Source organism: Sorex araneus, chromosome 1, assembly GCF_027595985.1.
Source record: "Sorex araneus isolate mSorAra2 chromosome 1, mSorAra2.pri, whole genome shotgun sequence".
Taxonomy (NCBI): Eukaryota; Metazoa; Chordata; class Mammalia; order Eulipotyphla; family Soricidae; genus Sorex; species Sorex araneus.
The window spans coordinates 240,529,250-240,556,956 of NC_073302.1; the positions used below are offsets into that span (position 1 = coordinate 240,529,250).

Consider the following 27,707-nt stretch of genomic DNA (forward strand, 5'->3'; position numbering starts at 1 on the left):
GGTGCAGTCTCCCTATCTACTCCAGATGGAATCCTGGTGCCCAAGAGCTTCCAAAAGCAAGGCCGAGGTGTGCAGTTTCTAGGACTAAATCTCCAGGCCGCATGGCAGCAGAGGACCTGGGCTGTCCTTCCCCATGTCCCCACAAGCTCAGAAGACTGGCTGTCATGCCCACAATTTGCCTCTAGGCACCATCTTATTGCCCCAACAGCCCTGGCCCAGAGACTCCCAGTTGAATCCCAAAATGGATTAGTGCCATACAGAGATGTCTCTGGAACCCAATCATTTACAATCTAGAAATTTACATTTACATTCGCAGCTACATGAGTTCTCATGATATTCAAAATGAGCAATGGAAAATAAATTATCTAGCATCTGCCCCTGATAAGTAGGCTTGAATGGTGGTGGGAAAATTTGAGCAAAACATAATGCCCCAAATTTGAGAGAGAGAGTATTGGGGAAATTGTCTGCCATAGAGGCAGGGTGAGGACTGGGATGTGAGGAGGAAATACTTGGGACGTTGGTGGTGGAAAATATGCATTGGTGGAGGGATGGGTGTTCCATCATTGTATGGCTGAATCTCAAACAAAAGCTTTGTAACTCTATCTCACGGTGATACAATAAAATTTTTAAAATGTGGAGTTCATGCCCAATTCAATCAGCTTAATCAATGGCTGAACAAATAGCAGTACTCCTACATTTAAAAAAAAAAGTTACTCAGTGTTACTTGGTAGTATACTAAATACATGTTTATTCTATAGAGCATAATGATTTAATCTACTTTAGCTGGCTGTGCTAATTGTTAATTTAAATACAAGGTTTTAATAAACCCTGTGAACCTATACTTTTTAAACTAAATCAAGTAGGGGGTGCGGTGCTGCCAACAGGTCAACCTGTACCTGCAGGGCAAATACATCAGCAGCCTGATGGTGCCTTCGGGCTTCCTGACACCCAAAATTGCTGCTGTGCCTTTGGCCAGACACTTGGGACCAAGTTTACCAAGAAATTAAATGGCCAAAAATTAGGTAGGTGGGAACAATGCCTACAAACCACCTCTGGCTCAGCTCTACAAGCTCAGTTATTGGCCTTATCTCAGAGACCCGGCAGTCTCTTGCCCCCACGCCTGGCAGTCTTCACCAGGGCCCCTCAGAGCAGGGAGGGTTGAGTTTCCCTCCCCGCCCGGAGCAGAGCCCCAGCAGCTGAAGACCTCCGGAACCCAGCCAAAGCCATGCTCAAGGCCCCTCTCCACACGTTCAGATAAGCCTCACGCATGAAGGAACCGGCAGAGGAACCCAGATGTGCAGGACCTGGGGCTGAGATCTCAAAGCCTGCTAGAATCGGGACTGGGGCTCCTCCACCCAGACCCCCCATTTTCTAGTAGCTTGGCAGCCACATCCCCATACTGCCCCGGGCACCGTGTAATCAATGGCCAAGATCCAGAGGCTATAAAATAATACTCCCAGAAGCCTAGACCTCTTCTAGCCTATTCTCCCTCCCAGGTAACCTAGCAAAGTACCAAGAGCATCCTACCCACATGGTAGAGCCTGGCAAGCTCTCCGTGGCATATTCAATATGCAAATACAATAACAATGATGGGTCTCATTCCCCTTACCCTGGAAGAGGCTCCACTGCTGGGAAGAATGGGTAAAGCGTGGCTGCTAAAATCTCTGGGTTAGGGGCTGGAGCAACAGCACAGCAGGTAGGGCATTTGCCTTGCACACGGCCGACCCGGGTTCAATTCTCTGCATACCATATGGTCCTCTGAGCACAGCCAGGAGTAACCCCTGTTTATCGCCAGGTGTGACCCAAAAAGCAAAAATAATAATAATAATATCTGGGCTAGGACCAATGGAGACGTTACTGGGCACCCACTTGAGCAAATTGATGATCAACAAGATAACAGTGATACAGTGATATAGTGATCTCAGAGACACATAGACCCATAGATAAAACTCAAAAGAGATCAAGAGCCACAGTTAATCTCAGACCCACACAGTGGCAGAACACACTGGGATAAATCGGAGGGGGGCAGGTTGGTCTGCTTGCCCAAGCAGATCCCTCAGCAGCCGCTTGCTTCCACAATCCAGAACTGCCACCATACCCCCGGCCTGACTCCACGTCTCAGAACGAACCTCACCAAGGCTGAATAATCTGCTGAAAATTAGGGCATGCAGGTTCTGTGACTGAAATCTCCAGACTTTCAGAGTTGAAATGGGCTACCTCCTCCACTTCCCAGTACACACGGAAGCACTGACAGTCACCCCCACAAATCAACTCTAGTGCCTATAATCTCTATTACTGGCCTTCCTTCAGAGACCCATAAATAAATCTCGAAAGAGATCAAAAGCCAGAGACACAACAGCGAGTCCTGGAAGACACCACAGAGCCGGAGATCTCTCCAGGCCCCATACTGAGCCAATTTCACCAGGGTACCCTAACTGGAGCAGGTGAGTCTCCCCGCCTACTCCAGATGGAATCCTGGCAACCAAGAGCTTCCACAAGCAAGTCCCATGTATGCAGGTTCCAGGATTAAATCTCCATGGCGCCACATGAGGGCAGAGGTATGGAGCATTCCTTCCCTGGCTCCGCCTGGCTGTCACACCCATAGTGTCATACCCACAATCTTAGCGCACTAATAGCCCTGATCCAAAGATGCCCAATTGAATCCCAAAATGGATTAGTGCCCTACAGAAATGTCTCTGGTACCTAACCATCTACAATCTAGGATTCCAGAAGCATGAGGCCATGGCACCTATGATATTCAAAATGCGCAAGGGACAATAAATGATCTAGCATCTGCCCCTGGCAGGCAGGCTTGAATGGTGGTGGGAAAATTTGAGCAGAACAATGCCCAAAAGTAGAAAGAGAATATTGGGGAAATTGTCTGCCATGGAGGCAGGATGAGGAGTGGGATGGGGGGCTGGGGGGATTTACTGGGGACATTGGTGGTGGGAAGTGTGCACTGGTGAGAGGGATGGGTGTTCGATCATTGTCACTGTATGGGTGAATCAGTGACATAAAAGCTTTGTAATTGCATCTCATGGTGATTCAATTGAAAAAAAAGTAACATGGAGTTCATGCTCAATTCAATCAGCTTAATCGATTGATCCAGTACTTGTTTATTCATTAAGTACTGAACAAACAGCAGTACTCCTATATTTAAATAAACTAAATCAAATAGCTGCTATGAGTATTAATGAACTAAAATAATACAAGTTAACCCAAAAAAAGAGAGAGAACAAATTGGAATGCCCTGCCACAGAGAAGGGTGGGGTGTGGGGGATGGGATTGGGGGTGGGAGGGATACTGGGTGGCGGAGAATGGACACAGGTGGAGGGATGGGCTCTCAAAACATTGTATGAGGGAAACACAAGCACGAAAATGTGTAAATCTGTAACTGTACCCTCACGGTGACTCACTAATTAAAAAATAATTTTTAAAAAGTTAAAAGAAAAAAACAAAAAATATAAGTTAAAATATAATTTTGTATTGTTTCAGAGCCACAACAGTGGTGCTCAGGGGCTACACTCCCCACACTTCTCAGAGATTCCTGGAGTTGCTGGGGGACAATTCAATGTAAGAGACCAAACCAGAGGCTCCTGCATGCAAAGCAGGTGCTCCAGCACTATGAACTCCATTCTATATCATTAAAGATGTTCATATTTATTCTGCCACAGAAATCACAGATGTTTGTTCTATGAAGGTCACAAACTCAAATACTGATAATTTTTTTAATTAAATGAATGGAGCACCTAGAAAACAGGCTGAATTGGAACTGTGTACAGTTTTGTAATACTCATTAGCAAAAAAATACTAGATGATTGTTCTCATATGAAATAGGAGTTTTAAAGTCACCTTCCTTTTGGCATTTTCAGCTGCCAACTGGTCATAAACCAAAGACCCCCCTCCCTCACAAATTTCAGAGGATCACAGATACCATTTTAGGTGTACACATCAAATTACAGTAAAAAGATGACAATCGACAACAAGCAGGCCCTCTATATTTTCCTCCACAGCGGCACACTGAATTACAGCAAACCAAGCTTATGTTCCACCATCAAGTGTGGCTCCCCCATGAGTTCACTCTGTGATGGATCTGAAAACGAGAAACAGTGAGAGATTAGCAAAAAAAGTTACATTTTCATATAACTGATTCCAATTACATGAAAATCTATCCCGTTGCTCATCGATTTGAGCGGGCAAGAACAGGCAAAATCTAATGTGATCTAAAATGACAGAAAGTAGATTTCTGATTTCAGTACATGATTTCCGTACACTTGAAAATGGTATATCCCAGGTTTGGCCCCTGGCAACCCAGATGGTCCCCTGAGCACTGCCAGGAGTGATTACAGAGAGTGAAGCCAGGATTAACCACTGAGCATCAATGGGTATGGCCCCAAAACAAAGAAAATGGTACATTCTGGCTGGGGAGACAGCACAGTCAGCTGGAGTTCATGCTGTGCAGGTGAGAATAAGGGGTCTACTCCAGTCCCCCGGTAATGCTGGCAGGAGTGCAGCATTTTACTATAGAAATATACTTTCATAATAACTTAATATGGTTGACTTTTTAAAATATTAAATTCCAAAGTTTCAGTTTTACAGTGGATTCACAGATGATTCAAGGAACAATTTCTATCTTTTGCTCTATGACTTCCATACTAACAAAAATCAAAATTTTAAAGCAAAAAACCTTAAATATCTTCATTTGTTTTTATATATGAATCAGACAAATCCTATTTTAACTTTATCTAAATGACGCCCTTTGTTAAACTTTATTTAAAATGAAGCTCTTTTTAAAAAAAGGAATTTTAAATGATCATTTATAAGTGATTATCATCAGTAAAATTCCTAAGGACAGTGAAGCCTCTTTACCCTCTGTTTAACTTTCTATCACACAATTAGCTGTAGCAACAGCTGACACTGCCACAACTATCACTAACAGAACAAACTGTTATCAAACCGAAGTATCACAAGCATCCAAAATCTAAACTTAAAACATGTCTGCTATGAGTATCATGGATAGGAGAGGTGTCTACTGTAGCACTTTCATTTTAATAAGAACATCATTCATTAAAGGAACTGAATGATATTCATAAGATGCAGTTTGACATGTTTAAAAAAATAAACACTAAGTGATGCCAAATTCTGACCACACATTTGTACAAAGATACAAAATAGTCTGTAAAAACACTAAAAATAAATCACTGGAGCATAATGTGGAAGAGAAGTGGGTTTGGTGGCAATCATGGAACTGAATTTTAACTGTAATATTTAAAAATTTTAAACAAGGAGTATAGTCATTTATGTAACTTGAAAAATAAACTTGTAAGGGTTTTCACTTTAATAAAGTAGCTGCCTGCTCAAATAGAATGGAATACCAAGTAAAGGGTATTTGGAGGATCCGCTCGGGATGGGAGATGCCTGCCGAAAGTAATCTATAGACCAAACACGATGGCCACTCAATACCTCTATTGCAGACCACAACACCCAAAAGGAGAGCAAGAACAAAAGGAAATGCCCTGCCACAGAGGCGGGGTGGGGTGGGGTGGGGTGGGGGTGGTGGGAAGGATACTGGAATCATTGGTGTTGGAGAATGGCACTGGTGGAGGAATGGGTACTTGATCATTATATGACTGAAACGCAAGCACGAAACTGTAAGTCTGTAACCGTACCTCACAGTGATTCACTAATAAAAAATTTTTAAAAAATTAAAAAACAAAGTAGCTGCTTATTATTAGTCACTTGTACTAGAGAACCACATACAACATAAACTAGGCCCTGACCTGTGCCACTCTAGCCTGCTCTGCCAGTAACTAATGGAGAGTCTGAGGTGGACTCAGGTGTACCTGGGCTCTTGGACAGCTCAGTTCTGTCATTTTCTTTTCTTTTCTCTCTCTCTCTCTCCTCTCCCTCCCCACCAAAATGGCCTCAGATATCTATTTCCTCCTTTGGAAGTGAGAAGTCTAGGAATTAGTTTTGCTGAGTCTCTCCCATGCATGCAGGAAGCAAACATGCAAACATCTTTATTTTTCATATACCAGTCTTTTGATGGACTGTTTGGATATTTTCCAGCCCCTGAAAATGGTGAGAATGGGTATTGATTTTCACTGTCTGCAGCCCAACCATTTAGTAAGCCAATCAAGAATCTCATTTCCCTTTTTTTTTTTTTTTTTTTTGCTTTTTGGGTCACACCCGGCGATGCACAGGGGTTACTCCTGGCTCTGCACTCAGGAATTACCCCTGGCGGTGCTCAGGGGACCATATGGGATGCTGGGATTCAAACCCGGGTCGGCCACGTGCAAGGCAAACGCCCTATCCGCTGTGCTATTGCTCCAGCCCCTAAGCAAGTTTTAAGGTAACTTCCTTTCTGAGGTAACTATGCCCTGCAGCATTAAACACTGAGTCACTTTGTGGTGCAAAAATAACTGTTTGTCCCTCCCTCCCTCCCTCCCTCCCTCCCTCCCTCCCTCCCTCCCTCCCTCCCTCCCTCCCTCCCTCCCTCCCTCCCTCCCTTCCTTCCTTCCTTCCTTCCTTCCTTCCTTCCTTCCTTCCTTCCTTCCTTCCTTCCTTCCTTCCTTCCTTCCTCCCTCCCTCCCTCCCTCACTCACACCTACCTTCCTTCCTTCCTTCCTTCCTTCCTTCCTTCTCTTTCTTTCTCTCTCTCTCCCCCTCCCTCCCTCCTTCCCTCCCTCTCTCTCTCTCCCCCCCCTCATTCAATGAATGTTAAAACCTTTCACTGAAGTATTTGTACTGCAGTAAGTTTTCTTGAAAAAACTCAAGAAGCAATCATTTTCCTCTCAACTGTTTGGAAGCTGGCTTGTTACTGAGGCTTTAACAGAAATGTCAGTTAGCACTCTAGAAATAAATACTGAATGCAGAACCAGTGAAAAACTTTTAATTCATAATATTAAAACAATCTATTAGATATGCTTTTACTATGCTTAAGCAGAAAGTTATTGACACATGTATTACTGGCTATGTCTTAACAGAATTAGGCTTAATTTGTGAGTAAATTCATCATTTTACTTGAATTACTTAGAAGTGGCATGAGGTGAAAACAAATATTCCAGCAACATACCTTTTCTGTGGGCATCAGATATTTGTGTTCCTAACCATTTTTTAAAGATTTTTTTGCATTGTACCTGTGAACTAGACTGGACTCTGAATTGTTCCAGTATCTGGCTACAACCATCCAAACATTTGCAATTGATTGTTCCAGTATCATAGTTTTGGGAACAGGGATTCTGCAGTTGTAGGCCCACACCCAACAAACATAACAGATCAAAACATGTGGTCACCTGAAACAGTTATACCACCCACTGTCTAATCTTTTTTGTTGGGAGGACTTGGGAGGGTCCTGGTGCTCAGGACTTATTCCTGGCTCTGCTCTCAGGAGTCAGACGTAGGGCGTGGGGGACTATATATAGAACCAGTGACTGTGCCACATACAAGGCAAGTGCCATACCCACTGTACTATCACTCCAGCCCCTCACTGTTCAATCTTGTGCCAGTACTATCACTCCAGCCCCTCACTGTTCAATCTTGTGCCAGTTTTGACTTGAAAGAATTTGCAACTTAGACTGGCCTTTTCTGACACCATGAAAACTGGAAATGTAGTACTTGAGAGAGACTTCAGAGAGTTCACACAGTCAATGTGCCTCACCAGCCCTCATAACAGAACACTTTTCTGAAGACCTAATGACAACAGATCCTACAGCCTGTCAAAAGAGGGTGCTTCACCTGGCATTTAAAAATCTTCTCCACAGCTATCTATAGAATTCTCAACTAGAGTTTAGAGTCATTTCCAATTTTAACTTTTCTTTTTCAAAAATCTACAGAATTTGAGGTGAAAGGGAGCTTGGGGCTGGGGGCAAAGAAGGAGATGTACAATGCCAGAGATCAAATCCAAGGTTCACACATGCAAGGTCTATGCCATCAGCCACAACCTTGGGACCCTTTATTATACTTCTGCCTAATGAGTACATACCCAGTTGATACTTAACCTAGGGGCTCACCTACAGGAATACCTTCATGATTTGGATACAATTGCTTAATTGGGAGGGGTCTGAGAGATTCTACAGACAGAAAGTATTTGCCTTCTAACCCCAGTATCCCTGGCACCACATACTCCCAAGCATTGCCAGGAATGATCCCTGAAAACAGAGCCAAGATTTAAGAGATCTTCAGCACCAGTACGTGTAGCCCCCAAACAAAATTTAAAAATTGCTTAAATTGGGGGTATGTTGCCGCCAACAGGTCAACCTGTACCTGTGGGGCAAGTGCATCAGTAGCTTGATGGTGATTTCATGCTTCCTGACACCCCAAAATTGCCACTGTGCCTTTGGCCAAACCCCAACAACTTGGGACCAAGTTTACCAAGAAATTAAACAGACAAAAGGTAGGTATGTGGGAGCCAGACCCACAAATCACCTCCAGTTCAGCTCTACCAGCTCATTTATTGGCCTTATTTCAGAGACCCATAGATAAATCTCAAAAGAGATCAAAAGCCAGTGATCCTCGGATCTGCGCATAGCTGAACAGACTGGAGTAAATCGGAACATGGTGGGTTGGCCTGGTGGCCCGCCCAAGCAGAGCCCCCAGCAGCCACTTGCTTCCACAATCCAAAAACTCCACCGTCTCAGGACAGACCTCACCAAGATATAATCTGTTAAAAGTTCGGGTATGCGGGTTTTGTGACTAAAACCTCCAGGCTTTCTCAGAGTTGGGGTGGGCTACCTCCCCTCACCTCCCTGTACTTCTGTAAGCCTCAGCAGTCACATACACACCCCAAAGCTGCCACCCAACTGAAAAGCTCCTCCAGCCTTACCATCTCGATAAAAATACTGAATGCTCTGAACAAACACCATGATCTCTTAGCACCTGTACTGTGAAACAATGTATAAAAGGAAAAAGGAGAGAGAGGGAGAGGGAGAGGGAGAGGGAGAGGGAGAGGGAGAGAGGGAGAGAGGAGGAGGGAGGGAGAGGAGAGAGAGAGAGAGAGAGAGAGAGAGAGAGAGAGAGAGAGAGAGAGAGAGAGAGAGAGAGAGAGAGAGAGAGAGAGAGAGAGAGAGAGAGAGAGAGAGAGAGAGAGAGAGAGAGAGAGAGAGAGAGAGAGAGAGAGAGAGAGAGAGAGAGAGAGAGAGAGAGAGAGAGAGAGAGAGAGAGAGAGAAAGAAGGAAAGTGCCTCCCATAGAGGGAGGCTGGGGTTAGTGGGTTGGGGGTTACGGTATGGTGGTGGGGAAACAGTGGACACTAGTGGAGGGATGGGTGCTGGATCTTGTGTGACTGAAACCCAATTATGAATAGCTTTGTAGTGTTCTATCTCACGAATATCCAATTAAAAAAAATTTTTTTTTAAGTAATGTGGAGTTCATGCCCAGTTCAATCAGCTTAATCAATGGCTGAATAAATAGCAGTACTGACATAAAAAAAAAAACGCTTAATTAGATTCATCTATTTACAGGACTGAGATTGACTTTATGAAATAATTAAGTCTTCTCATATTCCCTTCCCTTCTTTGTAATAAGGGAAGATTTTTTTTGACCAAGCACTTCACTGATAAACAAGCAAAAGTCCACCACCTCCAATATTTCAAAAAATGTACACTTGAGAAATATACAGATTTCCACCATAGTTTAACAGTCATCAGATAGTGTTTAGGTTAAAAAAATCATTTCATATCAATTTTTTAATGATGATCTTATTTTTGTGGTACTGAGGATTGAACTCAGGGACTCAGACACATGAGGCATTCGCTCAACTACTGATCCATATTCCTAGCCTTCCTTCTAATTTTAGATTTAAAAATCCCTTCTTGACTCAAAAGCTTTAAGAATGTGGTAAACAAGCTTTCAACACTTACTATGATCAAGCACTTTATAAAATGCTGGGGACACAAGAATTAATGCAACGAAGTCTCCACCTTTCAGTAGAATCACATCAAACATTATCCTTAGGACGTGAAATGACTATCATTAAGCTGAACACAAGACTTTGATATCTCTCGCTCTTCTCTCCTCTCTCTCTCTCTCTCTCTCTTTCTCTTTCTCTCTCTCTCACACACATACACGTCTACGTCTCTCTTCCCCCCCCTTTTTTGGGGGGTGGGGGTTGCCTACCAAGGTGGATATTAGGTATTAAACCACTGAGCCACATCCCAAGCACTCTAAATTATCTTCATTTTTTTGCCTGATGTGTGTGGGGGGAGTGGAACACACTAACAGTAGTCAAGGGCCAGGGCCAACTTCAGGTGATACTGAGTCAGGTCTAGTAGTTGGGGACAGGAGGCAAGGAGCAGTCATAGGTACCACTACCCTCATAGAGACTGGAGACCAAGCTTAAGGCTTCCACATGCAAGTAATGCACCCCCATCCTTCCAGTTTATCTCTCAGGCTCCAACCAACATTTTTTTTTTAATTGAGTCACTGTGGGATAAAGTTACAAAGCTGTTCATGATCAGTTTCAGTCACAATGTTCCAACACTCATCCCTCCATCAGTGTACATTTCCCACCACCAATGAATGTCACCTCACCCCCACCCTACCTCTATGGCAGGCCCACTCCTCTTCCCCCCACCTCTCTCTCCCCTTTTGGGCATTATGGTTTGCAATACAGATACTTCGAGGTTATCATGTTTGTTCCTTTACCTACTTTCAGCATATAGTTCTTATCCAGAGTGGTAATTTACAACATCAGTGGTTCCAACCCACCAACTTTTAAAAAGGAAGCTAAAAACAAATTATTACCATTAAATTCCATCCACTTCTGTAACTACTTTATTGAATGCAATCAGGTATAAGCTCAATAAGAATAAAAATGCTGTTTTGTTTGTTGATGTTGCCTTGCACATTACTGTGGTTATATAAAAAGAAATGAATGATACTTGCCATTAAGTATATCTTCAAATCCAATAGTCTCATCACTACCCCTCAAAATATCCAAGGAAAGGTTTGAGCTTGGAAGAAAAGGAAGACGCTGAACCTTTGAAGAAAATACAAAGGAACAAGATGAGAAAGGACAAGGTGGCAGGACAACATGTAATCTAATTTCACATTCTTTACTCTTTCAAAATACTATTTTTTAGATTGAAAACACACTCAAAGACTTCTTGGTACCTGAGTACCACCAGGAACAGACCCCAAGTAACAGGTCAAATGAGGCCCCAACACACACTCAAATAAAAATTATTTTTGACAGTCATCTCCTCAGCAGTGCTTGAAAAGCCCAGGGGTCACAGTGGTCATGCTCACTGTCCAGGCCTGATATGTGGAGTTCAGACCTAGCAATTTTGGGCTACTCAGGTTCAGCAGTGCTGGGCTCACCTAGCAATCAATGGTACTAAGCTGTGGAGTGCTGGGGACCAAAAGCCAATGTTCCATCCCATTGAGCTACCATCCAGCTGCACATTTTTCCATTTCTGTATTGGTGCTGGGATCAAACCTAGGACCATACACATACAAAGTACTTGCTCTGTTGCTAGGCTACACTCCTAGCCATGCTCATTTATGAAATTCACTCAATAAAGAAAATATCAATTTAACTAGTGGGGGAACATATTTTTACCTATAACAAGTTTTAAAAAAATTTTTCAAAACTTTAACCCAAAATATCTAAAGACATCGACATTAGTTTTGTTGTTGAGGGGTTGCCATTGCCATGCCACCATACATGGCAATGCTCAGGTAATATTCCTGGCTCAACAATCAGGAATTACTCCTGACAGTGCTTAGAAGACCATACAGGATGCCACGGATCAAACCCGGGCCAGCAGCATGCAAAGCAGGTGCCCTACCTGTTGTACTGTATCTCCAACCCTAAAAGTAGTTGTTATCACTATTTCGTATCCCATCGTATCTGTACATTTGGGAGACTGCTTGTGTCCAGAAAAACCACAACAAACATGCAATAAAATGAAAACTCCCGGAGCCTAACACCATGATGATTCTTATTTCCTAATAACAGTATGATGATGAAATTAGGTAAGCTTCTAATTCTGATTTTACAATTTATGGATCCAATAGTTTTGTGTAAGTGTCCTATATCAACTGGCATACATCAAAAAGAACAAGAATAACCAGTGTTGACATAGATGTGGAACCAGTGTTCCACAACCAGTGTTGGCATAGAAGTGAAATGAGTCAGAAAGAGAGGGACAGACAGAATGACTGCATTAATTTGTAGAATATAAAGTAACATATGAGAATGACATCCAAGGACAGTAGAGACAAGGGCCAGGAACACTGCTCCATAGTTGGAAGCCTGCTTCATGAGCTGGGGAAGGCAGCTAGAATAAAGAAGGGATCACTAAGTCAATGATGGTTGGAGGGATAACTCGGGATGGAAGATGTGTGCCAAAAGTAGATAAAGGACAAAAGGTGATAGTCTCTCATATTGCATATTGCAAACCATAATGCCCAAAAGTAGAGAGAGAGTACGAGGGAAACTGTCTGCCATACAGTCAGGGGGAGGGTTGGGATAAGGGTAGGGGGTAGGCGGGGTGGGGATACTGGGGACAATGGTGGTGGGAAATGTATACTGGTGAAGGGATGGGTGTTCAATCATTGTATGACAAACTCGAACATAAAAGCTTTATTACTATACCTTACGGTGATTCAAAAAAGTGTCCTCTATCTCACTTTTAACTTTATCAGATGTGAAATAGGGCAACAGCACCTTCCTCTCAAAACAATAGTATATTGTGATTAAAGTGTCTGGATAGTATAGCCAGTTGCACAGTTATTTAACAAACTTGAATGTGACAAATTACATTCTCAGTTTTTAAGTTCTTTTTTTTTTTTTCTTTTTGGGTCACACCCGGCGATGCACAGGGGTTAATCCTGGCTCTGCACTCAGGAATTACCCCTGGCGGTGCTCAGGGGACCATATGGGATGCTGGGAATCAAACCCAGGTCGGCCGCGTGCAAGGCAAACGCCCTACCCGCTGTGCTATTGCTCCAGCCCCATCAGTTTTTAAGTTCTTTGATATTTAGTAGTTACAACTGAAATGAGTCCAGGTAATACTGGATACTTTCAAGAAGAATAATATGAGTAACAGATGCCTAGGTCTAAATAATAGTAATATCTTAAAAAGTAATCAATACCTTATAACCCAAGGGGCCAAATAAGATTTTCCCCCCCAAGAAACATAACCAGACTAAAAATTTTTCCAAATACTATAAAATTTATTAAGTATTTTCTAAATTGTCAAAACTTCATTTAAAAATAGGTGGCAAGAACAGCAAAGGCAAAAGTAGACTAAACTATAATAAAGAAGAGAAGATAAGGTTTGTATAGCTACTCTCAAAACAGAAGGACCCTTACAGCTGACTCAAGTAGGTAATAGATGTAACTGATACCCAAGAACTCACCTGCTGCACTGCCTTAAACTCCATTTGCAATTTTAGTGGAGCAAACAGTCCCTGAATGTTTCTCAGTGTGGAAAAATTCATCTTATCTTGGTTGAGCTGAAACTACAAAAAAAAAAAGTCATTTTAAATTTATAGTCATCGTTCTAAATTTAAAATGGCTAACACTGACATATAAATAATACTCTTGAAAGATTTTAGTAGCCCTAATTGAATGCAGGAGGACTTTAATAATGTAAAATTACCAAATTTTTGTCTAAATTTACAAAAATAGTAATTTAAGAAATGTTTTTCACATTACAAAAGTGTATTTTGTAATATACAAAAGTATATCGCACAATCACATTTTAGTTGTTTTGATTAGAATTACTATAGTAGTGTCAGAAGGTAAAAATAATTATGCAGAAATAAAGGATGACAAGAGAGCATAATTTTGAACACATGTATTTCAAACGCTCTGATAAAAGCTATCATCAGACCCATCATAGGATCCTATTAAACTACAACATGAAAACTGCACTTTTTTGATGGTGAGGGGAATCCAAAATTCTGTCCATATTGATTGGGTATTGATAAACAATTTTTCTACTACAATCATACTTTTGTTGAACATTGATATCACTTCTTAAAACTTTTATGGCACTTTAATAGCAAAAAATTCTTCAAGCAAAATGAATCAACTTGACTGATGGACATATGATTTCCTCTAACGGCTCTGAAGAATAGGGGATATACACTAAAAATATAATTACATACAATGAATAATAAAGTGACTTCTGTAACATTACAGGAATACTTCCATTTTATTGCACTTCAGATATTACCTTTATTAAAAAATTACAGATCAGTGGGCAATGTGTATTACAAGGCTATTTTGTGCCATTTTTCAATAGTTATGTTCACTTTGTATTCCTGTTAGATTTAATGAACATATTGTATTATTTTCTAGACATATTATTAAATACCTAATGAACTACAGCATAGTGTAACTTTGTATTCACTAGGAAACTAGACTATTGCATACCTTACTTTATTGGTCTGGAATCAAAACTGAAACTTCTCAAATGCACACCTGTAAACCCTGTTCTTTTGTTGTTGGTATTTTTAAAATCGCTTCTGGGATCTTGCTCTTAAGTCTTAAGTCTTCTTAAGAAGCAATATCTTTAGCCTTCTTCTCCCTCTGGGAGTAACAGGCAATCTTTTGAGTTTCCTGCCCACATGGGACAACCTTGCAAGCTTCCCATGGTGTATTCATATGCAAAATCCAGTTAACAACAAGCTGGATCTCATTCCCAGAAGAGCCCCCAGTGCAACATCGTTAGGAGGGCTGAGTCAAAATGGACTTCTAAGATCTCAGGGAAAGGACAAAATGAGATGTTACTGAGCCCGCCTGAGAAATCGGTGATTAACGGGATTTCGTGATCATGATCGTGATTTTTTAAATCATGACCCTCCCACTCAAAAAAAAAAAAAAAAGTTCAGCGCTGTAGAGATAGCTCGGAAGGGCTGAGTACATGCTCTGCATAAGGGATGTGCAGACTCAGTCCCTGGCACACCCTGGTCCCCTAAGCCAGAGCCAGGAGAAGCCCCTAAATTTTGGGTATGGTCCAAAAAACAAAAACTTGATCAAAAATTTACTGAGATTAGCACTCATTTATGACATGACCTTGGGTTATTAGTAAGATATCTAACAATTGTTTTTTAATTACTTTGGCTGATAACCAAATTTTGGCATGATGGTTCTTTATTCAGAATTTTATCATGGAAACATAATATGAAGTTCTAATTAAAATACATAGTCAGCAACACCCATACCCAGCCTATGCCATATTAAGGGCACACACCACAGCTCCTTCCTAACCTGTTTGCTGCTCCACCATTCATGGTGAGGTATGCCTCCAGCTGGTATCACCAGGCCTATTCAGAATGGAAGGCAGAACTGAAACTGGAGGAAGAGCCCCTCCCTACAAGATGAGTTCCAGCAGCCTCCACCCCTGACCTGTGCCATATTAAGGGCCCATACCAGTTCCTGAAGCACGCTTACATGGTCACCATGACAGCTCTACCCAGCAAATTACACGCTACTCACCGTTATTCCTCCTGTCTTCTGTGAGGATGGTTGGAAAAGACACAGAGCAACCACTAGCTTAATCTCCTCAACATCTTTCAGGGGGTAACTACAAAGACTCACTCCCTGCACAGCAAGAACACTAGAAAACCAATTAATTTTCTGATAATTCTTTGTCATTTTCTAAGTTTTTCTTGACCAAGTAATTGTCAAATCACAGCAGATAAAAAACCACAGAACTGTTATTAAAGTGTTCTACTAGAGATACACAAGTAGCATACTTACATTTTTTTCTGATAATTCAAGAGGATGACTGGGCAAAAGTTCATTTTTGACACAAGAAAAACTGGAAAAAAACATTCAAAAGTCCAATTAACTATTACTTGATAAGCCAACCATCAAAATCAGGGTTTGTAACTGCAATGTAATGCATGATGGAATACTTCATGGGGGATGAAACTATTCTACATCTTGACTATGATGGTGGTTATCGGAACCATAATCTAATAATAATTAGGTTTCAATTATAAACCTTGCAATAATTTAAAATGAATTAGAAGTAATATAACCATATAATAAGGGGGGAACAATTTTACTGTATTATCATTATTTCAAAATATATCCTCTCATTTTTTGTTTTTGGGTCATACCTAGTGGGGCTAAGGTTTACATCCAGTTTTATGCCCAGGAGCCACTCCTAGCAGGGCTCTGGGGACTGTATGTGGCACCAGGGATCATACCCAGGAAGGCATGATCTGCTTCATGTGCCTTACCTGCTGTGTTCTCTCTCTAGCCCAAAACACACATATTCTGGTAACAGTTAAAATTTCAACTGACTAAGGAAAAACCTCCCCAAAATTGTGCTAAATAACACCCTTTACCTAGGAGTAATTCAATAACAAAGTGTATTTATAGCAACTATTTTGATGACATGCTTATAAACCTCTGCTGCTTTGATCCAGTGCATATTTAATATGAAAAATATCTTTTAAAACACAACTTGAACAATGTTTAAATCTACTGAGTACCAACTAAGTATAAAATGTGATAGAAAATACACAGAACCACTAGACCCCTCTAAATACAAAAAACTGATGAATTTATTATACAAATCAGGATAATAATTTGGGAGCTGAGGGATACCTAAGAAATCCTGCAATAATCATTTATTGAATAGCCTTTGTACAGATTACTCCAGAAGTGTAATTAGAAAATGGTTCTGCTCCTAACACTCTTAAAGTCTAGGGGATAAAAGGAGCATTTAATGTTAAAACAATAAATAAATAAAGGAAATTATCAAGACTTGTTTCTAGCCATATTATGCATTTGATATAAATCAAATTATATCTCCAATACCAAAGGGTATATATACCAAATCTTTCACTACAAAAAGGAAAGGTTATATACAAGGTGCTATAGCTATCCCCAAATACCAGTATTATAGTCTACTTTAATACTATAAAACAACTTAAAATTAACTTAAAAATCAAAGTTTAAAGGAGAATCACATCATTTTTATTGGATTAAGCAGAAATGCAACCAGCCAAGAAAAGTTACCAGAAAGCGAGACCTACGCATATAAAATGAAAAGGAATTAGAGGGTAGTGGTATAACTGTGCTGAAACTAGAAAAGAAAAATAGCAATTGACATTATTTACTAATGTCAAGTCTGTTCTAAATATTTTTCATGCATTAACTCATTCCTCGAAATAGGACAAACACTATGTACAATCTCTACTTCATAGAGGGCACGAGGGCACTGAGAAATATAGGAATTGAATAACTTGCCCAAAGACATACCTCCAGTAAATAGCAGGCTGAAAACCCAAATGAACTAACCCTATAGTTCATGCTCATAACTATGTTCTAGTATCTTTGCAAGTTATTGTAACAAAAAAAAAAAAAAAAAAAAAAAGGGGCCGGAGCGATAGCACAGTGGGTAGGGCGTTTGCCTTGCACGCGGCCGACCCGGGTTCGATCCCCGGCATCCCATATGGTCCCCCAAGCACTGCCAGGAGTAATTCCTGAGTGCAAAAGCCAGGAGTAACCCCTGAGCATTGCTGGGTGTGACCCAAAAAGCAAAAAAAATAAATAAATAAAATAAAATTTAAAAAAAAAAAAAAGAATTCTACTAAATCATGCCATAGGGAAACATCTCCCCAAAGGATGCACTATCCAGGGAATCTGTAATAGGAATCTGAAAAGATACCTCTTTAACTGGACTGGAGCGATAGCATTGCGGGTAGGGTGTTGGCCTTGCATGTGGCTGACCCGGGTTTGATTGTTCCGTCCCTCCCGGAGCCCAGTAAGCTACCGAGCATATCCCGCCCGCACAGCAGAGTCTGGCAAGCTACCCATGGCATATTTGATGTACCAAAAACAGTAACCACAGTTACTGTTACTGTTAATGTATGTCACAATGGAGATGTTACTGGTGCCCGCTCAAGCAAATCAAGGAACAACGGGATGACAGTGCTACAGTGCTACCTCTTTAACTTGAGAAAACATCTAAGCCTCTGCAGCCCTTCTTCTGTGTAAGGTATACTGTCTTCCAAATCATATAAATATTTCAGGTCTATCAAAATATTTAAATATTTTGAATTCCAGAGGCATTAAAGACATGGCCCCACAATGTACCCTTTTCGAAGAAGATCATGATTTTCAAAAGGTCCACTTGCTGAAAGTTCAGTAACTGGAATGCTGTCCTTTAGCTGAGATCCAAGTCCTCTGGCATTCTACAATTAAAAAATGTATGGTGCATTAAAGGTAAATTTTAATTTCACATAAGGATAAAATTTAATTCACAATTTTAATTCACTAAGTTTTTTTAGTCAAGTAAAAAAAATTATTATTAGTGAATCACTTGAAGTACAGTTACATACTTACAAACTTTCGTGCTTCCATTTCAGTCATACAGTGATGGAGTACCCATCCCTCCACCAGTGCCCATTTTCTACCACCAATGGTCCCAGCATCCCTTCCACCACCACCACCCCATCCCCCCTCCAACCCCGCTTCTGTGGCAGAGCATTCCCTTTTGTCCTCTCTTTTCTTTTGCGTGTTGTAGTTTGCAATCGAGGCATTGAGTGGCCATTGTGTTTGATCTATAGTCTACATTCTGCACGTATCTCCCAACCACAGTGGGTCCTCCACACACCCCTTTACTTAGTGTTCCCTTCTCTAACTGAGCTGTCTTTTCCCCTAGCATTTGAGGCCGGCTTTTAATTCACATATTCTGGCTTATTTGGGGGCCACATCCATTGGTGCTCAGAGGCCTCTCCTTGCTCTGGCTCTGTAACAGAAGCCTGGTAGTTTTTGGTGATACCATATGGGACACCCTTAAAAACACTGTTAGGCATTTAAAAAGAACAGTTCTCTGCCATCAAAAAACCTCATCTAAACAGACTGAGCTTTTAGCATCAGTAGAAATACCTAGTACAATGAATACTATCAAATTTGGTGAAAGTACTATCAGATTAGAACACATTCCAATAGTGAAGCAATCTTGACACCTAAGTGGAGGATTGGTATAGCAGCACTGCACGAACAAAAATGACTTCAATACAACTGCAAACTATGAAATCGTAATAAAAAACAGGGGAAAAAAGAATCATCACACAGAAAATAAATATTATCAGTGAGGTAGGAATATTAGTGAGGTAGGAATTTCAGAAAAACAAACTTCAAACAAACATAAAGATCTGAAAATAGAAGAAAACAAATTACAAAGGGTTTGAAATAACTGGCTACATGCATAAGAGAGGCAAAGTCAAGGATAGAAAATAAAAAACCTTAAACATAATCATATTCAGGGCCTGGGAAATAGTACAGTGGGAAGGACACTTGTCTTGCATGCAGCTGAGTCAGGTTCAATCCCCAGCACCCCATTTGGTTCCCCGGGACACCAGGAGTGATCCCTCAGTGTAGATTGAGGAGTAAGCCTTGAGCAACTCCAGATGAGGCCCACTGGGGGAAAAAAAAAACACCAAAAACCTATAAACTATGATCAGATTTTATTTGAAAGATCTTCCCTCAGATTGTAATGTGTATTAGCACACAATGAAAAAAAAAACTGAAAAAATCATTTCTTAAAAACAAGGAAGAACAAGTAGCAGGGTAAGAACAGAAAGTATGGCTAGAAGAGAGTGAAACAGACTAATGTGGAAAAAATTTCAGATAGTTTTTGTTTCTATTAAGAGGAAGGTACCACCTACAAAAATTATAGCCGAAGACTCAAGGCTCCCGTGTGGGGGTCTTGAATTGACTCGAAGCATCCCTCCCCCAAAAGAAATATATCTAATCTCATTAGTGTAAAACACAGCAAAATAATTACTTAGTACAAGGCATCACTGTATATCACTGTTATCCCGTTGTTCTACTCGAGTGGGCACCAGTAATGTCTCTGTTTCTCCCAGCCCTGAGATTTTAGCAGCCTCTCCTTACTCGTCTTACCAATGATTGGAGGTTCTTTCAGGGTCAGGGGAGCTAAACCTATCATTACTGTATTTTGGCATATAGAATACGCCACAGGTAGCTTGCTAGGCTCTTACAAGGTACTGATGAATTATCACAACTGTATTTAAAACACATAATCACCCAAAATTTATTAAGCATGAACTATACAGCAGGTACTCTACCACGATTATGAAAATACAGGATTACTTTTCGGGGTTTTATCTAATAACGATAAATAAAGTCTAATAAATGTTACAAGAGGTAAAAGACTTGCTAACTTGATGAAAAAAATCCCTTCAATGGGGGGGGGGATGTACAAAGTTCAAGTTTGGTGTCTAATCTTAAAGTACTCTGGAAGTGATTATTCTGAGAAACCAGCTTTTCACTACATGGTTTGTTACTGGACGGAGGAGAGAGGACACACCCAGCAGTGCCCAAGGCTAAGTCCTGGCTTTGCACTCAGGGAACCATATGTGGTGCCAGGGACTGAACTCAAGTCAGATACATATAAGCCAAGCGCCCCACCCAATCTGTACTATCTCTCCAGCCCTTTTCACTGATTTCTTCAATCTCTGTGCATTTATTTGGTCCTGATCCCTTGTCTCAATATACCATGCCCAGTCCAGGGTCTCGCACCTGAAAAATGATGTCAACAGCACTCCAATGGAGGCCTGCTTCTAAACTCCCACTTTCCAATTCTGCATATTCGTAAAAGCACTTAACTCGCCCCCATCAAAGCTGTTAAGACACAAACTGAGAGTATGAAAAGGAAACGGATGGCATCAGTGCGGAGAAGCCCTGGGTCCTGGCATATAGAAATAACGCTGTCCAGAAAGGGATTTAGACATGGGATACGGGAGAAAGGTGCCGAGGAGACTGACGGGTTAACAGAAGGGCACCAATCAGGGCAGGCGGGCATTGTGGGGACTAGAGATGAGGCAAGTGCATGTGTCAAAAACGATGTGCACCCTCAAACTTTGAGTTCAAGGATGGGGACGGGTGAACCTGGGGCACTGGTGGAGGGCTGCTGAGCACATGGTGCACCTGACACTCTCATGTCAATAATACTGTGCTGAAATAGCGCCCCGATAACAGGAGGGGAGTCCGCCAGGGACACAGACTCGCAGCCCCGGTTATCACCTCGACTCTTCCGGGGCTCGAGTCGCACGAGCTCTGACCTTCCCAGCCAACAACAGCCCGAGACTGGCCCCACGCTCGGGGACAGTCTCTGGGCCCTCCACTTCTCTACCGCAGCGAGCGAGGGAGAGCATGTTCCAGGCTCTGGTTTTGGGGGAGGGGGGCACCCCCGGCTGTCCTCGGGACCACTCCCACTCTGTTGGGGGGCGGGGGGAGCAACGACACAGCCCTATGTGGTGCCGGGGATGGAACCCGGGTCACCCAGGTGACTTGCTAAGCGAAAAGCTGATCCGGCGGTGGGGGGGGGGGGTGGAGAGAGGGGGGAGGGGAGAGAGAGAGAAGGGGAAGAGAGAGGAGGGAGAGAGGGGAGGGAGAGCTCGCTCGCTCGCTCGCTCGCTCTCCTGCGCGAAGGAGAAGCGCCGCCACCGCCTGCCTGGGCGCCCTCCGCCGTCAGGCACGCTGGCCCCGCGCACTGCGGCGCTGCGCGGCGTTCCCGTGGCAGGCGCGCTGGGCAAGGAGACACGGGTTCTCCCCGAGTTCTCGCGCCGGCGACGCCGCGGGGTCCCCACGCCCGGTCGCACTTTCGGATTCGTCCTTCCCAGCCCCACGCACGAGCGCGGCACCGGAGGAGGGAGGGAGGGAGAGGGCGACGGCCACGAACCCCTCAACCCCGTGACTCGACACATCATGGCGTCCGAGACCTGCCTCGTCGCCGCTGCTACAGCCGCCGCCGCCAGAGACAGGGCGGGGACGGCGACCAGCAGCCTGTCGGGCCACGGGCCCGAACCCGCTGGGAGTCACCGGGGGCTTCACTCACCATCTTCAAATCGCTCTGCGAGGAGTCTTAGAGCCCCGTTCCCGTCAGCCAGCCTCGCCACTCACTTCCGTTTCCGGTGTGCCCCCCCACATCCGCCGGAAGTGCGTCCGTCCGGGCTAGGAAGGAAGGAGGGCGCTGGGCGCCGGAGGGAGCCGCGCGGGGCCGGGACTCCCACGCCTCGGGTCCCCTGGGCTGGGAGGCCAAGGGCGCTGCGAGGCTGGGGACGAGACGTGCCGCGGGCCTCATTAGTAATAAACATCCCCTGTTTGCGCACTACGAGGTGGGCATTTCGGTACGTGCGTCGTGTTCCAAGATAGAAAACCTCTTAGAAGTGGTTATTCGAAGTTTTAATAAGGGGGAGTGAGACTGCGATGGAGATGGGATTTCCTCTCGATCGTTCACCTAGTAAGGCAAAAAGTGGAACGCAAGGCGTTGGCCAATCCCCGTGACCTTTTCATTCGAAGTGTCACTATGTGCAAGATTCTGGGGAGTGAAGGGTAGGACAGACGAGGTTTCCGTAGGCTGGAGGAGCAGGGCAGCGGGGTGGTGGTCGTGGTGATGGTGATGGTGATGATCACCAGTTAGTTATATATGATCATTTCTGACGTCTATGATATGATTTACCGTCTATTAGCACAGATCTAAGTATTTGAATTGCTTTCCAACACCTTTCAATAGTGCTATGCAATATTACTATTACCCCAAGTGTTCAGGCAAAGAAACCAAGATATAAGAGATTAAGTAGATATGCCCAGGGATTCATCTGATGATTGTAACAGTACACTTATTACTTGTATGTGTATAATAAAATGTGTTTATCCTGTGTCATATGATGAAGACAGTCCTTGAATGGTAACCAAAGAGTGAGCTGCTGGAGCCACAGTGCAGCAGGTAGGGCTTGCAGGCGGCTGCCCAGGGTTTGATCTTCAGCACCCCTTATGATCCCTCAAGCCAACCAGGACTGATACCTGACCACAGAGCCAGGAGTAAGCTCTGAGTGGTGCCGGGTGTGGCCCACAAAAAGAAAAAGAGAAAAAAAGACTGACAAACTAATTTGAGGCAGGAGGGTATGTGAGAGAAGATTACAAGCAAATTTGCAGCAAAATCTGAAACGGAAAACAAAGCCCGTGTGAATAAAATTCAAAGGGCAAGATGAAGAGTGAGATGCGGTAAGCAAGCAATATCAAGTTTATTATGAAGGCTTTGATGTGCCTGATTAAAGATAAGCCTTTATCCTTAGAAAGCCTATGACAGTGATAGAGATAACTCAGAGTTTGAGTACATGGCATCAGGTCCCAAATTCCTTCCCTTCCCATGCATCACCATTCTATCTAGCACCTGCGAAATTCCCAGCATCAACGCTGTCAGGTCAGTGCATGGAACTGTCAGGCCACAAGGGCAGACTAGGTAGTGTTGGAAGTGGCCCTTCCTCCACACTTCTGCCTCCCCCCCCCCCCCCCCCCCCCCCCCCGCACCCCATCCCAGCCCCGCCCCCTAAAGCCATTGAAGAAGCAGTCATACTGTTCAATACCCATGAGAACATCCGCAGGGCTCCCTGAGAACCATAGCATGTAGTTCTGGTGGTCCCAGCACCACTGGGGAATCCTCCAGCCCCCCCCCACCCCCCTACCTTGCCACACACACACACACACACACACAAAAAAAAAAAAAACACTGAAGATGGTAGGTGGTAGCTCAAATGGCAAAAGCAATATGCCTAGCAACTTTAAGGCCCCGAATTTGATCCTTGGCACCTTCCTCTGTGACCCTGCCCCCACCTCAGTGTTTTAAAAAAATTAATAAATAAGCGGGGCAGTAGTACTGGAGGTCCGGGATTTGCCTTGCATGCAGGTGAACTAGGTTCTATACCCGGCCTCCCATATGGTCCCTGGAGCACCGCCAGGAGTAATTTCTGAGTGCAGAGTTAGGCATAGCCACTGAACATTGTTGAGTGTGACCCAAAAAGAAAAAACTATATTAAAGCCAGGCCAAAGAAATAATACAGCAAGTAGGATGCTTGCCTTGCACACTAATAACCCAGGATCTGTCCCCAGCATCAATGTGGTTCTGAGCCCCACTGCTAGGAGTGAGTAACCCCTCAACACAGCATAGCCCTCAAGCCAAAAACACATTAAAGTAAAGCACTGAAAAATTTTAAGGAGGTTGGTGCAAAACTGATGTGTTGTTTTCTATCCACTGCTATGGTCCTAAACCTTATAGTAAACATAGCTTCATTCTCAGTATTCTGGGTTGTTGTACTTCTGGCTCTTGTCTTCTGGCTCTTCAGAATAGCCACATTGGATATTTAAACCTCAGTGTTCTTATTTGCCATCTTTATCTCTCACTCAATTCACCTAAAGAGAAAATAAGAATCTGTATTTCACAACTGACCTCCAGTCACTTTAATATGTGTTGTTAGTTCACAATTCAGTCATTTAAAATTGAGTATCTCCTTGGTACTAGAATCAGAGCCAAAAGTGAAAAAAAAAAGCCATTTTCCTATATCTGAGACGTTTTTATTTTCCTGGGGAAATAGATGTGTAAACAGATATTGTAAATACACTGTGGTAAATGCTTAATCAAGAAAGAAGCTGGTCAGGAAGTGGCTGGGAACAAGGGGAAAGAGCATTTAAGGAAAAGGAAACTGGAAAGGCAGGAATTTATTAAAAGGGTATATTATGTTTTGAACAATAGAGAACATTTACATGTGATTAGAGTTTTGAGTTAGTTGAATGGGATTGGAAGGATTCGTTAGGGCCAAAATGAAGGACTCCAAATTGTGTGCTAAGATTTTAAAGACGGGAGATAAAGCTGGTCTTTTCACAACATACATGATTAAACATTATGATTTTAAAAATAACTTACTGTAATTGGAAGAAACTATGAGTGGGGATACCATTTAAAGAGTGTTACAATAGAACAAGCCAGAGAAGATAAAGGAGTAAACACAGCACAGCATATTGGAAACACTTTTTGAGAAATTGTGAAAAGTAATCTGCTTGATTAAATCCCCTCTTAAGGACTGGTTTGTCTATATAAAACATGCCTTGCATATTTAACATGAGGCTTCCATATTTACATAAAATTATATATATATAATGTCTGGGGAATGTCTAATTTTACAACTTGTGAGAAGCTAAAAGATATTACAAAGGGAAGTAGGAAATTATTTCAGTTAAGGAATATTTTAGGAGTCAAGAAAGATATTTCAGGATAAAGGAATGGGCAATGATGTCATGTATTAGGACTATGGGGATTATGGGGAAGTCCATAGATGTGGCAAATGGGGTGATATTATATAATATTCTAATAACAATCCAGCCTTACAGTCCAAGTAAAATGGTAGAAGTAGATTTAGATTGCTAAGAATTGAAGTGTTCATGGAGAATGATATACCTGAATTTTATAGATCTATATTTTTTAGAAAGTTGTCACTCAAAAAAGAAACAGGATCTTGAATAAGTGTTGGGTTTGAATGACAGTGGGGTTTTATTTTTATTTTTCTTTCATATGTATGATAGGAGAAGCCAGAATTGTTTAGGCAGATGTTGGAAAGAATTAGTGAAGTTGCCAGTATGAAGATAACCATGAAGAGAACCATGAAGGTCAAGTTGAGTTAATGATCTCTCACACATTCAAAGCAAGTATAAGGGGAGGCAGAGGGCCTGGATGAAGTGTCAAGTCATGGAAGGAGCCTATTTCTGAAACAGGAGAAAGTATGGGAAGCGTAGGTGAGGAATGGTGTGGAAACTGAAATCTGATCACTATTAATGGAGCTGATGAAGGAAGAGGATCGTAGCATTGGAAAAGCAGGAAAATGGAAGTCACCATGAAGAGTGCACTATTCTCCACAAATCGAGGAATAAAATAGTAAAATGAACAAATCAGAACTACAAGAATCCATGTGAAGGTATATGACATCAATTTGTGATGGGCTATAATGGTGTATCTCAACTGGAGGTCATAGGGCCCCCTGTGGGCCCACAGGACATCTCAAAGAGGCCACAGGTGATAATTGCATATGTGGGGGCCCATGGCATGACACTAAAGAGCCAACTAGAAAGACAGGGAGCTCATTCAGAAAAGAATTATGGTTGGAATGGTATCATGGTTAGCAAAAAGTTGAAAACAAAAACTTGAAAAAACATCCATATACCTAAGCTATTTTCTGTCATAATGCTCAGCAGGTAGATAAAGAAGATTTCACAAAGCAAATATCATAAAGATAAATAAGGCAAAGACTGTGAGAGGGCTGAACAGGCAAGAGGATTGGACAGGTAAAGCAAATGACTTGAAGCACGATATTCGTCTTCTTGATATTCCTATAATACCTGCTTTCTAGTTTTGTTATATCACTTTATTGTTTGCTTCATGTTCCCTGAGGGTGGGAGCTATGTCCCACCTACTTCTGAAAATTCCCATCCCCTGGCACAAATATTTGTTTAAATGTTGCTGAACATAGGTGAAACTTTCCGCCAGAGTCTATACGGGCTGGCATGGGTGAGAAGCAGGTGAATTAATACAGCCAACCAAGAGCTGAAGTTGGATATTAGAAGTTGTAAAAACATACTGAGTTGAAAATTTCTCATGATTTAAGCAGAATCATCATTCCTCCAAAAGCAGAGGAAGGATAGTAAAACAGGTGGCGTGTATTTCAAGTAAGAGGTGGTTGAGTTAATAGATAAGCGGAAATATTGGAGAGCAAGAGGTTGTATTGAAATATTTCTTGCCCTGCAAGCCAGGAGAAGTTGGTGAAGACCATTCGAGAAGTTTTTAGTAATATGACAATATTTATAAAAAAAACAAAAAAGCTAGGTTTTAATTAAGGCAAGACACAGAGAGAGAACTTGTGGTAAAAACTGGGGATTCTAGTATTGTAATAGACTTAGGATGTTTAATTTGCATGTCCCAAGAATAGTAGGGGTTTGAAAAGGCAAGACAAGTGAGTAGAAAGTTCAAGAGCTGATCAGATAATAGTAACAGAGTACTACGTGGGGGAGGAAAGCCAATGTCCTCTTTTTTATGCCCCAGATGCAACTTGTACAAACTTAACCATAATTTTTAGCACTTGCTTATATTGACCTACTTCCAGTGTCTGTTTTTCCTTGTTTACATGCTGCTGAAATCTTGAACTATAACTTAAACATTGTTGTATCTACATTGGGCACTTAGAAAGCACCCAATAGATGTAATTTGAACAATAAGTGTAGAAATGGATTTTTTAGAAAGTGTGCCTAGTGTGCAAGGGCAATGCTGACTAATGTAGTTGGTTGGGAAATAGGTTGGAGGTGGATTTGAGAATCCAAGATCACTTGTTTGGCAAAATTTCAAGAAGCACCTTTCTGTGCCAGAAGCCAAATCCCAAACCTCAAAACTGTAAGCAAAAGCCCTAAATTATTACCTGGTTCTACTGTATCTCTTCTTCAGCAATAGACCCAGCAAATTCTGGCATTCTACTACTACTCTACAGTTCTGATAACTCTACAATTTTGATATCCATGAGCATTCCTAGGGGTGTGTGTATGTGGCATTGGAGCATAAAGGCAATGGGAGGCAGTGCATGTTCTGACAACGTCTGCTTTGGTTATTTTTTCCTCCCAATCTCTAAGGGTCTCATTATGATGGGGTCCTTTGAGTTTTGAAAGTAGAACAAAGCAATTGGGGATTATGGTTTTCTCTTGGAGTTTAGTTGTAAGAGATGAATAAGAGCTCCATTGTTTGAAAAAGATGTCAGGGGGAAATAGTGTAAAAGTTAGTTTTTTTCTCTCAAGATACTTAATATTTAGGTGTTGTATGGGAATGTAAGTTTCCAAATTTGTGTTTCCAGCAAGAATGAGGAAGGGAATTCAAGTCTCACTAAAAAGAGAAC

At 42.2% G+C, this 27,707-nt stretch overlaps 1 protein-coding gene across 1 annotated transcript; it reads right to left on the minus strand.

Moving 5' to 3' along the window:
- Positions 1-3,947: 3,947 nt before the first annotated feature.
- Positions 3,948-22,099, minus strand: POMP (proteasome maturation protein). The gene is given in 6 exon segments (XM_004604553.2): positions 3,948-4,093; positions 10,884-10,977; positions 13,365-13,466; positions 15,715-15,775; positions 18,067-18,164; positions 21,839-22,099. Coding segments are annotated over 6 exon segments (669 nt in total). The 5' UTR covers positions 22,085-22,099; the 3' UTR covers positions 3,948-4,025.
- Between the last annotated feature and the right edge of the window lie 5,608 nt (positions 22,100-27,707).